Raw genomic sequence first — 17,415 nt, forward strand, 5'->3', positions numbered from 1 at the left:
GGATAAGGTAACTGCCAATTTGCCAAACCACAGGTCCAACGCGCATAACCCCCCGTAACTTGACCGCTAAGACCGCATGAGAGAGCAGAATCCCACGATTGTAAGGGGCAAATCCGGTAGATGACAACAAAAGCTGCACTGCGATTTTTAAAGGACCAAACAACCCCCCAAACACGCTCGAACCCCTTTCTATCTATAATTTCTCGATAAGAAAACCAAAACCCTAAATTACCTCCCCTCCCTCAAAAGGAAAAGAAAAAAAGAAAATGAAAACTCTACTTTTTCTCTGTTTTTCATTTTAGATTTTTTATACATTTGTTTCTTTCTCTTTTTTCATGTTTTAGTTTTTGCCTATTGTTTTGGTCTTTCTGTTTCAGGAAAACATTCTGAATCGCTGATAATTGCCGGGTTTTGTTTAATCTCTAATGGCGGGTTTTGTATTGTGAAATTTAGGGTTTTATATAGCCGTTTCTACTGCGAGTGCAACCGATAATTTTTTTGGGTAAGTTGTCTTTCTTTTTTTTTCTTCTCGTTTTTTGTGTTTGGTTCATATAATTTTGTATGCATTTGTTTTATTTTATTTATTTATTTAGAATTTGATACATTATGGAATATGTAATTTTTTTTTTGCCGTGTTGGGATTTGTTTGGAAGACGGTTTGTGGATGATGAGAAAATTCGGTACCTGAAGTGAATTTTTTTAATGTTTTTTTTTTTTTTAATTTTGCATTTTATGAAGTGGATTCGTGTGGTTGGATTTGGTTTTTGGGATAATTATTGATTAAGTGGGTATGTTAAATTTTTAGCGTCTGGCTTGTTACTACATGATGTTGACATTGTGATAGCTTTACTGATATGATGGTTTTCCTATTTCACTAAATTGTAGTGAAGTTGTGAGGTTTTGTTTAGGTCGCTGAAAGAGTTTTGGATTTTTTTTTTTTTACAGGACTTTGAGTGTGATTCTAGTTGGAAAGCATGTCTTCACAATACCCAGTTCTTGGAAATAAACTGGACTTAGTCCAGTTGAAGGTTACTGAGTTAAAAGAAGAGCTTAAAAGGCGAAAATTGAAAACCAGTGGTTTGAAGGATGATTTGGTTAAACGGTTGGAAGAAGCAATTCGTATTGAGAGGGAAGATGAAGAAATTCGCAGAGAGTTGGTAAATGCTGCAGAGGTTGCGGAGGATGTGGATAATGGTGTTGATTTGGAGAACCCGCATGTAGTTGGGGTGAAAAATGCACAGGCAGTATCGGCTGTTACTGAGACGGTTGAAGTTGTTGTGGATGATGCTGCTAACAGAGATGAGAAGGTGGATGATGTTATGGTTCAGGTTGGCATTGATGAGAGTGTGAAAGCCACGGGTTCAAGAGAACTTCAAGAGGAGGTCAAAATGGATGGTGTTAATTCTTCTAGGGTAGAAGAAGAGGAGCTCACTATTCATGCAACTACCATGGAGACCAGGATTTCTGTTACTGAGAGTGTGGTATCTGAAGTAGCATTAAGTGTACAAGATGTGCAAAATTCTGGAACACAGGAGGCAAATGAGAACTCAAGTATCCAGCTGGAGAATGAAGATTCAAAGCCCCAGCTGGAGAATGAGAGTTCAAAGCCTTCAGACGAGAATGTCGTGCTTGAGTCTTCTGCTCCGGACAACCAGGTATCTGAGGTCAACCCTAATTTAGGGTTTCAAGTAAACTCTGATTCTATTTCTACTGATTCTGTATCAATTAATGAAAAGATTGAACTAAAGGATAATATAATTGCTGATGATGTCAAATTAGAACTAGATGATGTTAAGCTAGAGATGGTGGAACCATCATCCAGTAATGTTGTCCCAGTTGGTGGTGAATCACATCCAATGGATGTTGAAGAGCCACAAGAAAAGAGTCCCTCTGTTGAAAAGAAAGATGACAGCAATGGTACAAATGCAGATATGAGCAAGAAAAATGACAGTGTTGATGTGGGGTACTCGGAAAAGTTGAATTTAGACAGGAGTTCTGGTGATGACTCCATGGAGGAAGATGTTCTAGAGAGTAAGCTAATTGATTCAAAGTATAATACTGATGAAGTGGGCGATAAGTGTAAAATAAAAAATGAAGTGCCCAGTGTGAAGGAGGAAAATCTAGTTAATGTTACTGGGAAGGATTTATCTACTGATCAAAAGGAGATCCATGTTGAGAATAGGACTTGTCCAGTTGCACCCATGGAAAAAAGAAGGCTTAATGGTAAGATTTGTTCTTTATCATATTGATGACTACCATGTGGTCTGGAATTCACTAATGCTGTTTTATGTGGTTTTGCCATGTCAGTTTTGTAAGTATGATGTATTTGTACCTTTCAATAGTTGTTTATGTCCAGTAATGATGGTTATTATACCACATATGGGCTGCTGCCATATATTAGTATTTTTACCAACAGTTTTCTTCAAAAGAACATTTTAGTCTGATAAATATTTTGTGAGTGATCTGATCGTGGAAGTAGTAATTAATTGAGATTTATGCTTTCATTGTTATGTAATATTGCGTATTATAATGGAGGAGATGATTTGAAATTCTCCATACTTGGTGACAAGGATTAGTCCCACTGTGTCCTGAGATTGTTCTATGTGGAAAAAATGAATTATGTGGTTCTTTGAGATCATTAGATTTTGTCGAAGACATGTGAAGCTGCAATTATTGGTGTTTGCCTCTAAGACCCTCCTAAATGTCATTGTGAATTCATGTCTTTGATTTTCATGACCATCTGTATTATTACAGCTTACAGCCACACACAAATTCTCTTTTTACATATAATTGTGCTAAGCTAAGTAATTCTTGTTCTTTTCGTTTTTTTGGTCCAACTTTTTTATTTGATCTTTCTATCATTTTAGATCTTAAAAAAACTTTAGTCCTGCATCTAATGTTGCTTCCATATAGAAAATAAAGGAAATTATGAATGGATAAAGAAATAGCCTGCTGTCGCTCTTGTTTTCTTTATCAGATATGCAAGTTCTGAAGGAAATGTTGTACAAGACCTTTTGGAAGCATTGACATCTAGTTTCTCTAGTTTTTCTTCGAACCCAGCCCCCGGTCCTGGTGAAAGTTACTTTGGATAAGTGTAGGATCTGTTGGCTCTAGTTTATACTCTCAATTTAGTACATTTTAAGCAATGTGGAAAAACTGATCCAAGTTTGGATGTTCTTCTAGGTCTGCTTTTAGCCAAAGCACCATGGCTTTTTAAATATCTGTTAATTGAATACGGCGTGGGCATGTCTTAGTTTTTGGATTTCATATCTGCATGCAATGTATTTTGGGAGCTTCTAGTTCTGAAACTAATATACACCTAAAGATTGTGTTGAACGAGTATGTCACAGCTACTTTTGAAGTTTAGGTTATGTTGGAATCAATCTAACCATTTATGTTTATTACATTGCCCTGACTGCTTGTTCTTTTATTTTACATTCTATAAGTGATTTATGCTTTTTATCTGATCTTCTGAAAGCTATATTTTGGAAGATAAGTGCAGCTACCTGGTTCTGTGTGATTACTTCCTCAGGAGCAGTTGTGCTTGCAAATTTGTTGTTGATCTGTTTTCCTTTTCTGCTGTTAAGTTAATCATTTCACAAGGAAGCATGATCTCAGTTTCTCAATTTATTTTGTGCTGTTTACAGATCAAGAAGCTGTTGGGAACGCAGAACCTTTAAAGCGGCAACGAAGATGGAATTCTGAGAGCATCAAGGTTCCTGAACAGCAAAGCTCTAATCTTACACCCACCACCACACCAAAGGACGGGTTTCAACCGGCTCCTCTCCGACGCAACTTTTCTCGATCTGACTCCTCTGTTGGTGAGGAGGCACCCAAGGAGCGCATCGGTTAGTTAGTTTTCTTTTATTTGGAATATACGTGTCCCCAGGGGCAATTTGTTTAACATCTGACACATTTTTGTTCTATCATTATTACTTGGCAGTTCCACCATCACAAAAACCTCCTACCAATTCTCTCAGAATTGATCGTTTTCTGCGTCCTTTTACTCTGAAAGCTGTCCAAGAACTCCTGGGCAAAACCGGGAGTGTCACCAGTTTTTGGATGGATCATATCAAAACCCATTGCTATGTTATGGTAAGACATCTCTCTGTCTTCTGGACATGTTCGAGTGTGGAAACCCTTTCTTGGGAATGAGAGCATACATCTATTGTTTCTTGTATATTTTTAGTATGTATCTGCACTGCTTGAACTTGCGATGCATTGAAATACTATGTTTTTGCAGTATTCATCTGTGGAAGAAGCTGTGGAGACACGAAATACTATTTATAACCTACAATGGCCGCCAAATGGTGGACGTCTTTTAGTGGCCGAGTTTGTTGATCCTCAGGAAGTTAAAATCCGGGTGGATGCTCCTCCTCAGTCTCTAGCTGCACCTGTCACTCCTAGTGTGGCTGCCCCTGCCCCTGCCCCACCCATGTTGCAGCCACAGCCCTCTCCCCGTCAACAGGTTTCTAGGCAGCAGCTTCCACCTCCAACTTCCCTTCCACTTCCACCAGCGCTGTCTAACCCACCCCATGCCAGGGAACGGGTAGATCTTCCTCCACCCCCTCCACTTCCTGAGAAACATGATCCTCCAATTGTCACCCTGGATGACCTCTTTCGGAAAACCAAAACAGCTCCTCGGATCTACTATCTACCATTATCAGAGGAGCAAGTTGCAGCAAAACTTGCAGGACATGGCAAAAACACCAAGCAGTAGGGACTGGGCTATTATTTACCTCCCTGGCTGCTCTTAGGATTATGTTAGATAATGGTAAGATAGCATCACATAGTTGCATCTTTGCAGGTCTGCAGGTGTTGCTTGTAAGAAGGAATTGTTCCAGCCAAGCAGAGGAATGTGGTTCGTTGCTGGACTTGGTTTTTCTGAAGACTGCATGATGTTGAAGAAGCTTAAGTTTTTTTTAGCATTAGAAACTTTTCAACTAAGAGCTCTCTATATGAGTGGGTCGCCCGACATGTGGACATATCTTGTTTTCCTGTTGAACAAGAATTTTAACTTTCCCAATCTTAAGCAGTTGGTTCTAAATTCCTTGCATTGATGTTTTCTATGTGGTCCCTTATGTAGGTTTCTGAAGTTGGTGTATAAATATACCTGCATATCCTTTCCATGCTTTGAAAAACACCAATTCGTTTGGTTTTTCTTTTGAAGATAAACTTTGCACATGAATGTAGAAATCTGGAACGATTATTTGTGTCAACTCTACATTACAATTATAAAATACACCAAAAGAAGTTGATTTACTGTTTCAATTACTATTGTTGCTCTGCGCTTTTAATTATGGACTGGTGTTGTAATTTTCCCTGTTTTGGAGATCTTTTTTTATTTACATGGATGTTCGGATCGGATCAATGGATGTTCGGATCGGATCAATTTGCGTGTATCACGACTAATCTCTACCGTCCACTAAATATCTTGTAAATCTAGGATCAATTTGCGTGTATCACGACTAATCTCTACCGTCCACTAAATATCTTGTAAATCTAGGATCAATTTGCGTGTATCACGACTAATCTCCACCGCCCATTAAATACCTTATAAATCTAGTAGGTATGTAAGACATCACAGAGATGATAAATATGCATGTTAATAAATATGCATGTTAAGAGTGCGAATTTATGACAATAAATTTTCTTTTTTTAATCATCTGAGTGTTTTTTTAAATAGGTCAGCAGGTTGAGAAGTATCCCAATGTGTATTTTTATATTTATTTAAATATATATATTAATATTAAAAATAATTTTTTTAAAATAAAATAATTTTATCTTAATACATTTTAATATAAAAAATACTTTAAAAAATATTTACTACTATATTTTTTAAATAATTTTTAATATTTTTTTTTATAATTTTTAATAATGTGTTAAACATGTATTTTATAAAAATATTTTTAATTGAAAATATGTTAAAATATTTTTTTTAAATTTTTATATCATTATATTAAAATTATTAAAAAATATAAAAAATATTAATTTAATATTTTCTCAAAATAAATGTAAAATATTTATAAAATAATAACAAAATACTAATTTAATATTTTTAAAATAAATATATTTTTACAATACAGGTAAAAACACAAAACCAATCATATTTAATAATATTTTAAAATATAGGTAAGTTTCAATTTATTTTTTATTAAAATTTATTATTTTATTTTAAATTAAATCTTTTTATTATTTTTAAATTGATTAATGTATTAATATTTAAAATAAAAAACATTTTAATATTTTTTAAATAAAAAATATTTTAAAAAACAGTTCTATCACCTTCCACCCCTCTATTTTCATGAAAACACCCTCGTATGTCAGTTTAACTCTTAACTCTCTCCTCTCTCGAATGTAGTTAACAGAAATCACCCTCGGTTCCTCGAGTCCTCCCCAGTAACCTAGTTTACACAAACCAGAAGAAACAAATCTTTCACTCCCATTTCCCTTTCTTTTATTTTATAAACGTCGTCGTTTCATTCTCTCTTCTCAAATTAACTTCACTCTATCCCCTTTCTTCGCTGATAAAATTCTAGGGTTTAAAGATTGAGACTTTCATCAGTTTGGATAGCTGCAGCTGTGCTTTTATGATCGCAAGTTTCTGTTTTCAGTTCACTTTATAAAGGGTCTAGCTTGGTATCTACAATTCAAGTGTTTTCTTTAGGGTTTGGTGGAGGGTATTGTTTAGGGTGATATGAATAGTGCATTTAGCGAACAGATACTTGTAGATAAGCTTTCCAAGCTCAACGGCACCCAGCAGTGTATCGAGTGTATCCTTCTTTTTCTTGTATTTGTAATTAATGAATTCCGCATCTTCTTTTTAGTTTCTTTTTACAGCTAACAAATCGGAAAGCTTTTGTGATGATTTTGTACTTATGCTGTTTCTGGACAGCCTATTATTTATATTACAAAAAAAGGACAGTGCATAGAGTCTATTTTGATTTTCTAATCTATTCCAAGGTCACTGTTTGGTGTACTTTGTATTGATTCCTTTTCATTTGGTATTTCTGCTTTAATGTTCATGATGAAGTTAGAGGAATGGTTCCGACATGTCTATCTCTGACTATTCCTGTTTCTTACCAAAATTGTTGAGTAATTGTTTTGATTATGTGTTGACTTTGTATGCGTGCTACCTTAACTTTATTGCATAGCTTTGTCTCGGTGGTGTATACATCACCGTAGCAAAGCAGAATTAGTTGTTGAGACATGGAATAAACAGTTCCACAACTCAGACATGCTCAAGAAAGTACCTCTATTGTATCTTGCAAATGACATCCTTCAGAACAGTAAGCGGAAAGGAAATGAATTCGTTGCGGAGTTTTGGAAAGTTCTTCCTGCAGCGCTAAAAAATGTAGTTGAAAAAGGTGATGATCGTGACAAGAATGTCGTCTCTAGATTGGTAAGTTTTTATTTTTGTTGGGGCAGCTGATTCAAACTTTACGACACAGCACCATTTTTTCTGTATAAAAAATGTGCTCATAGAACTATTGGAATGCAAAGGGGTGCTATTGTGGATGTGGAACATAGTTAATTAACGATTATCTTATATTTCTCTGTCAGTCTCTTTTCGAGCAACGCCTTATTTATTGCCAGTCCAGGATTTTTTCAATCCTCATTTAGTTGGATTTGTTACATGTAATAACATGGCTGATAAATAAAAGTGCATCCTATGCCCAAAAATAACATGGGTGGAAACAAAAGGTAACTGAATGTGATTATATGTTAGTTGAGCATCGACAGATGTATAAGATGCCAACATGATTTTGTTGATGTGCTTATTGGTGTAGTATCTCTTAAGAAGCCAGAGAGGTGATTAAGATTACTGGACTTGTGTTAACGTGATCACCAGGTAAATATATGGGAAGAAAGGACAGTATTTGGGTCACATGCCCGGAGCCTCAGAGAGGTAATGCTTGGAGAAGATGCACCTCCACCCTTGGAGCTCAGCAAAAAACGTTCACGCACTCTGAAAAATACAAAGCGAGATTCACGATCCATTAGAACGGTTGGACCAAGGACCTTGTTTCTCCTTTTCTTCTATTTGGTTTAATGTGCTTGTATTGTTTATGTATTGTCATCCTCTTTTTTCCTGATCTTCTATCTCACTGTTGTGTCATTGCTCCGGGAACCAGAAATTTTCTATTGGAGGTGCTGCTGAAAAAATATTATCTGCATTCAATTTGATGGTTAGTGAGCAGCCCAATGAAGAGGCAGAGATGAGGAATTGCAAGTCTGCAGTTCGTCATGTGAGGAATATGGAGAAAGATGTTGATATTGCCTGTAGTAATAACGGTAAGAGAAATGAACTTGAAGTTCATATAGAGACAATTAAAGTGGTTTCTTGGGAATGTTCCCCAGCTTTTCAGACATTACATGTTTCTCCTGAAATGCTTTCACAGCCTGAGTTTTGACTTTCAAAATTTGTGGGCCTCTGAAGCACAATTCTTTTTGCTTAGATAAAGATCCAAAACGAAAAACATTGGCTAAGGAGCTAGAGGATAATGAGAATCGTTTGAAACGAAGTATTGAGAAACTTAAATCAGCTAAAGCAAGTAGAGCAGCACTTGTCTCTCAGTTAAAAGAAGCTCTACAGGAACAGGTATCTGATTGACTCATCACCTTCACTTGCTATTTGAATGTCAATTATCAGCCTTTGCACAGTTTGCCTTTATATGGAGTGTTTGGTCAGAGAGGATCTATAGAAAATCTGTGATAAAACTGTTTTTGGTCTCATTTCAGAGCAAAGTTGCTGGAGATTTTATAGATTTTCTCCAGCAGTTGTTGAGCATGATTGAAATGCCCTTCTCTATTAGTGTTATTTTCTAGTAGAGGAGGATGTCTTGCCCTCCTGGTATTCTTCTATGGATATTTTCCATTGTTTTTGTGAATAAATGAGATACACATGTTTTTGAAATTCTGTTCGCTTTAAATTTTACTCGTTTATTCGTTTTTATGTTTCAAGGAATCTGAACTGGAGGGAGTTCGGACTCAGATACAGGTATGGATTTTGCACTTCCTGAGCCTTGAACATTTATTCTGTTTTCACTTATTTTTTGCTGGGTTTTGATGGTCAAAAGCACATATAGTAGAATGTGCATTTATGTCACTGTGTCAATCTTGATGATTTTTTTTTCCTGATTGAATATCAAGATAGTACATTTATGCTATGATACACGTTCTAGTTAATTGTTAGCCTTTCTGAATGCTAAATGCCTTTTATGTGATCTAATTATACTTGCTTGGCTGCTGACATCTATTGAAACCAGAGGCAAGGCCACCTTATCACTAGGGGTGTCAATTGACATCCCCCAATTAGGAAACATTGTTAGAAATATGTTGTCTTATAGCTAAAATTTAAGGTTTTTTAAGGTCATGTATCAAAATGGCTTTATAGCTGAATTAAATTGTATGGGGTCATTTTAGGAGATTTGCCTACAAAAATAATTAAGTACTATTAAATGAACATTAAATTGGTGTTTTTCTATCTTTTTCAAGCATTTTACCTTGTATAGGATATACAAAATCACACTTTCCTTTAAAATTTAGTGATAAAAAATTCATTAACATAAAAGAACCTTTTCTAATCTAAAAATTTAGTATCATCTTATTTACCAAATTCAATTATGCTTTTTTTTTTTTTTAGAATATATATCATGTAGTCAGCTTAAGTTCTTGAAAAGAAGTCATCGCTTAACTACATGATATATATTCTTAAAAAAAAGCCTAAATGAATTTGGTAAATGATTAAGGTCCACTCTTCTTTTTAGTTCTCCATTTCTTTCTGTTCTTTAAAGTATTTTCTTTCAAATAAGATTTTAAACCTTGATCTCCAAATTAATGAACTGTTAATTCAATTCTAAATAGTTTATTTTTTATAAGATATTATTTACTTTTATTTGCTGTCTATTTCATACGTTATGTTTGTTTTAATTACATACTATTTATTAAGGAATTGGTTTCTTGACAACTTGATGTTTTAAGTTGATTATCTATTATAGACAAGCATCAAAGATCCTTAATTGATCCTGCTGGAAAAAAAATTCGGGCATGTCATAGGTTGAAACTGTTGTCATGGTTAGTTGGTAGTCATATAATTTCTGGAAATGTAGATGTACAAGACTTAAGTTGTATCATAAATACTAGCCTATAAACATGATGAGTTAGGGTGAACATTTGCCAACAACTGTTGAAGGCATTGATAATGCTTAGTTGAAAATTCATACCTTCTGTTACTAGGTATTCTAGAGTTCGAGTGAACTTACTAATGGTGGATCCTGGATATCCTTTCTACTCTGATTAATTTGGAGGAGCATATTTGTTGATATGCCACTGTATGAAATGCAAAAGATTTTGCCTGTTCTTTATACCCTTGATTGAACCAACAAACCTTTAATTTTTTTGTTGTTTTAAAACCAACGCCAGTCTTTACATTCTCTTTTAACTCTTTGTTTTTTGGATGCTAAATTAGTTTACCTTTTCATATACCCACAAAGAAAAACTTTGGCCTGCACATTCTCGTAACACTGGCATATTCAATGAATTTTCACAATTTTGGGTGTTTTAAAGATCAGTATGCTTTTAAGCCGATTTGAAATGTGGGGCCCTGCAGATGCAAGAGGTTTGATAAGTTGTGATCTATCTACCAAGCAGTGCTACTCAGAAATCCTAATCCCAGTCATCTTCAGTAATCTAGACTCTTGTTTGTCATCGACAGGGCTATATCTTAGTGTTGCGATGATTCATGGAGCAGTTGTTTTACTTATTTTGTCAATTTCAGGTCGCACAGGCACAAGTAGAGGAAGCCAGCAAGATGCGAAGGCGGCTTAATGGTGAAGTATCAAAAGCATCTAGTACAACTACAGTACCAATTGATTCAAATGCAAAAGCAGGACAAACACCCAAGAGGACAGCTGCAGCTATTGCTGCGGAGGTTGCAGAGAAGCTTGCAGCTTCCTCCTCTTCTCAAATGATAATGCACGCTGTTCTCTCTACATTTGCCGCTGAAGAAGCAAAGAATGCTCCAAAACCTGAAACCTCTTTACCTGTTTCGGATCCAAATGTTTTTATGCTAGCTCAGCCACTTACAGCTCCAACAACACATTCGTACCAGTCAGTTTTGTTGACCCAACCTACAATGCAGATCCAGACTCCAACCACTCAATCTCAATTTCACATTCTTCCCAACCCATCCTCTCAGCCTTATATACAACCAGGGGGAGGGATTGCAGCCCCGTATGCTTATGGTAACTTTTCTGTGATGCCTCCAGGATCACCCCCACCCCCACCCCCACCCTATAAGGTAAGTCAAACCATGCCCTTGGCTCAACAACCATCGCAAATGCCTCAGCAGCAACCGTTACCAGTGGCACAACAGGAGGCCCCAATAAACCAGAAACAACCCAGGTCTTTAACTCAACAAACCCTGGGTGCTAATTTCAGACCTCAACCACCTGGATTGGAGTACTATGGCCACCCATCTCATTCTTAGTGAAAAATCGTACTTTTAGGTAGCCAGATGTAATTATCTTGTTTCCAACAGAATGAGTATCTTGAGTAATTTGAAATTTAGTTCGTGCAAATTGTTCTCGCAAAGGCTCGTGCACACAGAAATGTGACAAGAAGTACAAATAACTCGGCTGGTAAGCACAGATTCTTAATTATTGAGAAACCATGATTGATTATCCCTTGAATACTTGTCGCATGATATGACGATGTACAGGCATGCAAGAGAGACTGATGAAAAATGTTAGAAGTTAAAACTGAGTAACAAGCATGACATACAACTATATATGCTCGTTGAAACAGAGAAGCATGGAGACAACGGAATATCGAGAACCTCTTATACAGCCCCTTCTTCCAGCTGCAGTGACAGATATCCATGGGAAAAGCTGAACTACCTGCTCCTTTCTTTTTCGCCATCCTTTGCAAGTATAGTCGTCAGATTCAAGGCCTCGATTATAGATCTAGTTGGATTGACCCAGGAGAGATCAATCATTGAACATATATAAACATATTAACTTCCAAATTACATTGTAATTACATCCACAGTCGATCGATAATTGCCTATACGAAGAAAAAATAGTTCAATAATTCGAACCCAACATGCCACTTATGTGTTACCATTAAATATAATATTAAATTAAATATAATATTAAAATCAATTTATATCTTTAATGAAGCAACGGGTTGATTCACATGCTAAAGTATTTGTTCTTTTTAAATAAAATTTTGAGTTAGAGTTTTGTGAGTAAAATATATTATCATTGAGAGAATTTTATTTTTTAGTATATTAATCCGGCTTGATCGGATTAATTGAACTCTAACAAACTTTTAAGTAATAAAATTAAAAATTAAAAAGAAAACGAAAAATTTTATTTTTAAGAGAAGGCACCAAGGATTTTTCATGTAAATCCGAAGATAAAAACTACTTTGACCATCTTTCGAAGATGGATCCAGGAACAACATTGATCGCATAATCGAGGCCTGAGTTCCAGCCTGCATTTAACCAGGATAATTCCTTACTATTTTCCTCTCTGATCACATGATTATTATCATATCAAGAAATCATCTTATTCAAAAACTTAAATAGATGCGAGACTTTAAAAATAATTGTACACTACTTTCTAACATGATTCATATGAATAAATCACTTCAACTGTCTAGCATGTTAGTTATCCATGTAACTCTGTTATTCACTGGTCTTTGGATGGACGTATCAGAACCCAATGCTTTGTTTTTGCAGCATTGGTCAGTGGAAGAAGCCATTGAGACACCAAATGTTGTTTATAACCTTCAATGGCCACCAAATGGAGGACGCCTTTTGGTGGCCGAGTTCGGTGACACTCGGAAAGTGAAAATGCTTGTGGATGCTCCTCTTCAGTCTCCAGCTGCGCCAGTCACTCCTAGTGCGGCTGCACAACCTCCGTCCACCCTGCTGCCACAGCCAGCTTTATACTATAGGAAACAACTTCCACTTTCACAGCAACAGTCTATCCCACCCCATGCCGGGGAACGAGTCGATCATCCTTCACCCTCTCCCCTTCCCGAGAAACATATATGATCCACCAATTATGGAAAAGTTGACAGTTAAGTCACCCTTGTATATTGTCACTCTATACATGAGATCTTCACCTCAGACAGCTACTCGAGTCACTCTGGACGACCTCATTCGGATCCTCAACCGAATTCCTTGGCATGGTCAACATGTTTTAAATAAAGCATCGTGCTGACTCTAAAGATATAATATCCAAGTTTCAGCCTAAAATCACCCTTCACAGTCACATTTTTTTTCTTACAAGAACAATACCATTGATGTGGTAAATCCTGATGACCTGGACACAATTTTCTCCATGGCCTTTGCCTTCGCTTAAGAACATAATTTGATTTCCCACATTACTTAAAAAACAAATTGTAGGGATGGAATTAGACTAATTTTATCTTCGAGGACTAGCAGATGGAAACAATAATCAGCACATGCGAACTGCACGTGGGCAAGCAAGACATTTATCAGCGAACGAAACACACAAGCCCTAGTGCTCTGTGCATCTGCCGTCAAGCTTCTAGGGTTTCTTTCAGCTTCAGATTCTAAATCTCAATAAACCCTCAGCGCTGTAAGCTTTGTTACGCTCTCATTGCATCTCAATAAGGCAAATTCTTCTATTGTTAACTTAATTTCCCATCAAACTCTTATTTTTTCCAGGAAAACAGCCGAACAGCATCAAAATGGTCACAGCCAAGAAAACTGTAATCTCTTCTCTTCCATTTCCTCTTAATTTCACTTGTTTCTTTGTTTAATTGAAAATTTGATTATTGATTATTGATTTTGTATTTTAATTTTTTTGTTGCTGCTGTTGTCAATTTTATAGAAGAAGACCCATGAGAGCATCAATAACAGATTGGCTTTGGTGATGAAGAGTGGAAAGTACACTCTTGGTTACAAAACTGTGCTTAAATCTCTAAGGAGCTCCAAAGGTTTTATTTATTTATTTAACATTACTAACTTTTCATTTCTGTATCTGAGATCTTAATTTTGATTTTTTTTTTGTTTATATTTTAATTTGGGGTTATTTGGTGATCGATATTTATGCAGGAAAATTGATTCTATTATCAAACAATTGCCCACCTTTGAGGAAATCCGAGATTGAGTATTATGCTATGCTCGCAAAGGTTGGAGTGCATCATTATAATGGCAGTAAGTTCTTGTTCCCTTTTTATGGGCTTTTATGGTTTTTTTTTTTTTTTTTTTGCGTCAACATCTATTATAGATAGAGAACGGTTTTGGTCTAGTACTAGTATTCATGCTATAACTTTAATGCATTCATATTAGTGGATATCATGCTTGTGATTACAATGCTGTAATGAATTTTGCTTGGTTTTATCTGTGCTGAGACATCATGATTTTGTTTATCGAGATGATGCTCCCTTTTTTTTTTACTTTTTTATTTAAAAGATTTTGCAACCTCGAGTCCTTGACTGCGTCTAAGAGTTTGAATTTGATCGAGCCGTTACTGAACTTTCAGTCTGTGCAGTCTCATTATTATATCATTATGTGTAGCCCCTAGCAGTTTGAAGAATTCTTTATTAGATGCATGGAACATATGGCTTATGAAACTTGTGACTTCAATCTGAATTTATGGACCTTTGACAAATCTATGTTGGGAAACTTACATGGTTTTGAGACAGCATATAGACCAACTCTAGTCATCTTGCATCTTGTTACTGTTTGCCATTATCTCTTGATTTTGTTGTGCCTCGGTACAATAGCTAGTTTATACATTGAGTTATCTAGGTTTCACATGTTTTTGGGAAAAACTCATGTAATCCATGAGTACCCGCCATCCATTTAATATTAACCACATGGGCAAGTTGATATAGTCACTTTGAATTTGATATGCTTTTCATCTCCGTTTTTATATTTTGTTTTCATTTTGTTAAATCACTTAGTATCAATTTTAACATGATTGTCAATGTGTGTTTGGCTTCATTTAAGAGGATGTTGTGCTGAATGATGAGCACCCCTGGAATATTGGAGTTTCCCCCTATATTTGTTGCAGGACACCTGGAGTTTGGAAATAATTGTCTGGCCTTGAACAATCAAATGATTTTGATTTTCTTACCTGTAGCCATAGGCAGGCTATTTTGCCATGTTTTAGCACTGTTGATTTTGAAACTGCGCTCTTCTTTCCCTCGCCTCCTTCATGCCCCCTTTTTCCTTTTTGCAGACAATGTTGATTTGGGAACTGCTTGTGGCAAGTACTTCCGTGTATCTTGCTTGAGCATTGTTGATGCAGGTAGTGCATTAAAAGATTATTATGTCTAGAACTGTATATTTTGGCATTATGTTGATGCCATTGACATTTTTTTGAATGCCGCTCTTTTCTTTTGTGTTACAGGTGATTCTGATATCATCAAGACAGTCCCTGGTGATCATTAAGCAGGTTATTCTTCCAGTCCTGTTAATTTACCGCAGAGATTTTTTTTCCCCTTCCAACTTTAGAATAGTTTGGAAACTACAACAATTGTCAATCCTTCAGTTTGGATTTTATTCCCGTCTGCTGTGCACTCAAGTGGCAAGTTTTGATTCAGATATTTGATACAGCAAGCTTTCTGTTATGAACCACTAGTTTTCTGAAATTACCCATCCAGATATGGCTCCACTTATGCACCACACGATTTTGGCGTAGCAGTAAAAAAATTGAAAATGTAGTTGATTCGCTATTATATTCTTGGTTGTGAGTTCGTGAGTGTTTTTAACCTTTTGGTAGCTCTTGATTTTGGACGTGCATGGTGAGTTAGTGATTTGGTTGTACCATTGCACACTGTTTTCATGTAGCTGGCTTTATGCTTGCTTGAAAATGTATGAAATGATTTATTTTTTTTAGATTTTTTTTGTTATTTTTAATATAAATATATTAAAATAATCAAAAACACCAAAAAAACATCAAAACGATTTGTCACAAGAGCATCTCTAAAATCATTATAAGGTGATATCTAGATTTATCAAAATAATTTTTTATATATATTTTGAATTGTTTTTAATTTGTTGATTTTAAAAATAATTTTTTTAAAAATAAAAAAAATATTATTTTTAAATGAAGTTAATATATGATCACACATGCACCTTCACGTCACAATAATATCAAAAATATCACCTTCACATGCACACTAGGGCTTGACCTAGCGGTGGAAAGGGCTTGTCTCCTTCCACTGCACCTGGATTCGCACCCTAGCGTGCACGCCTGTCACCCCGCGGTGCCTTACATGTCTACTGGGTTTGCAGGGTATTCAGTGGGCCGTGGGAATTAGTCGTGGTGTGCGCCAGCTGGCCCGGACACCCCACGTAAATAAAAAAAACAAAAAAAACAAAAAAAAATAAAAATATTATTTTTAAATCAAATAATATCAAAATATTATTTTTAAATCAAGAAGTTAATATATAATCACACATGCACCTTCACATCACAATAATTGATAATTTGGATGGTATGGTTTAATTAGTTAATTTTAGATTTATTTTTTTAATTTTAGATTTATTTTTTAAAAATTATTAATTTAAGCATTGTAAATTTTAGAATCAATAAAAATTTCTTTATTTATTAATTTTGAAATCCTGAAAGATTAATCGATAATGGATAAACTGTTCTGAATACATGAAGTAATACAAACAAAAATAATTGAACAATCTGATATATATATATATATATATTTCAAGAGTGATTATTATTCTTGAAATGTTCATCTACTTGCCGATGGAGTCTTTTCAATTTCTGGAGGGACTCATTAAATCAAATCAATTACATCATAGATCCACACATCTTCAATTGAGGTCAAGAAAAGATTAAAAGTTGCACAGGATGATACAGAGTGGGTTCTCGCGAATCATTTTCATTTCCTTGCTGCCACAACTCCCTGCCTCCGTCCCTCCATATATATATATATACACACACATACGCGAGTACTGTTCATAAAGCTTGAATAGCTAGTAAGTTGCGGAGCAACAGTACTGTTTTTATTTTAAAAAGTAATTATTAAATCTTAAATTTATTCTCTAAATTTAAGTTTCTATTTACATGATTATTAATTTAAAATCTATAAGGTTAATTAAAATATATATAAACTAATTTAATATCTATATTAATTAAAAAAAAAACAATACTATGTTTTTTCCCTTAAACATGAGTCGGAATGACCTAGGTTACTTCTTGGAATTCAACTTTTAAAAAAGACACCTAAATGGAAAAAGAGAATATAAAATCATGATATATAAAAAGTAATAAAGAATATCTCACTTGAGTTTTTTTTTATATTTTTTTTATATTTTAAGTATTTTGAATAAAATAACTAATGGGATATTACTAATTGTTTATAATAACTAAGGCCTGTGTGGTTTTTTTAAATAAAAAATGATTTTTT

At 35.1% G+C, this 17,415-nt stretch overlaps 3 protein-coding genes across 4 annotated transcripts; all 3 read left to right on the forward strand.

The window, feature by feature from the left end:
• The first annotated feature begins 176 nt into the window (after positions 1–176).
• Positions 177–5,256, forward strand: LOC105123838 (apoptotic chromatin condensation inducer in the nucleus-like). 2 transcript variants are annotated; one of them, XM_011023579.1, is made up of 6 exons: positions 177–502; positions 946–2,223; positions 3,648–3,848; positions 3,944–4,095; positions 4,244–4,716; positions 4,808–5,256. In XM_011023579.1, the coding sequence occupies exons 2-6, from the start codon at positions 975–977 to the stop codon at positions 5,058–5,060; spliced, it is 2,328 nt and encodes a 775-aa protein (XP_011021881.1). In that variant the 5' UTR covers positions 177–502; positions 946–974; the 3' UTR covers positions 5,061–5,256. The 2 variants fall into 2 exon arrangements, with proteins under 2 accessions (XP_011021881.1, XP_011021882.1); XM_011023580.1 differs by having other exon boundaries at positions 179–502; positions 4,244–5,052.
• Positions 5,257–6,302: 1,046 nt separating this feature from the next.
• Positions 6,303–11,582, forward strand: LOC105123841 (regulation of nuclear pre-mRNA domain-containing protein 1B-like). Its single transcript, XM_011023582.1, has 7 exons — positions 6,303–6,773; positions 7,155–7,402; positions 7,853–8,008; positions 8,136–8,295; positions 8,460–8,602; positions 8,966–9,001; positions 10,781–11,582. The coding sequence occupies exons 1-7, from the start codon at positions 6,698–6,700 to the stop codon at positions 11,489–11,491; spliced, it is 1,530 nt and encodes a 509-aa protein (XP_011021884.1). The 5' UTR covers positions 6,303–6,697; the 3' UTR covers positions 11,492–11,582.
• A 1,935-nt stretch (positions 11,583–13,517) lies between these two features.
• LOC105123839 (60S ribosomal protein L30-like) lies at positions 13,518–15,742 on the forward strand. The gene is made up of 6 exons (XM_011023581.1): positions 13,518–13,613; positions 13,703–13,746; positions 13,869–13,974; positions 14,093–14,194; positions 15,225–15,293; positions 15,396–15,742. Exons 2-6 carry the CDS (start codon positions 13,726–13,728, stop codon positions 15,434–15,436), a joined length of 339 nt encoding a protein of 112 aa, XP_011021883.1. The 5' UTR covers positions 13,518–13,613; positions 13,703–13,725; the 3' UTR covers positions 15,437–15,742.
• Positions 15,743–17,415: the final 1,673 nt, after the last annotated feature.

Source organism: Populus euphratica, unplaced genomic scaffold, assembly GCF_000495115.2.
Source record: "Populus euphratica unplaced genomic scaffold, PopEup_1.0 scaffold12.1, whole genome shotgun sequence".
NCBI classification, from domain to species: domain Eukaryota; kingdom Viridiplantae; phylum Streptophyta; class Magnoliopsida; order Malpighiales; family Salicaceae; genus Populus; species Populus euphratica.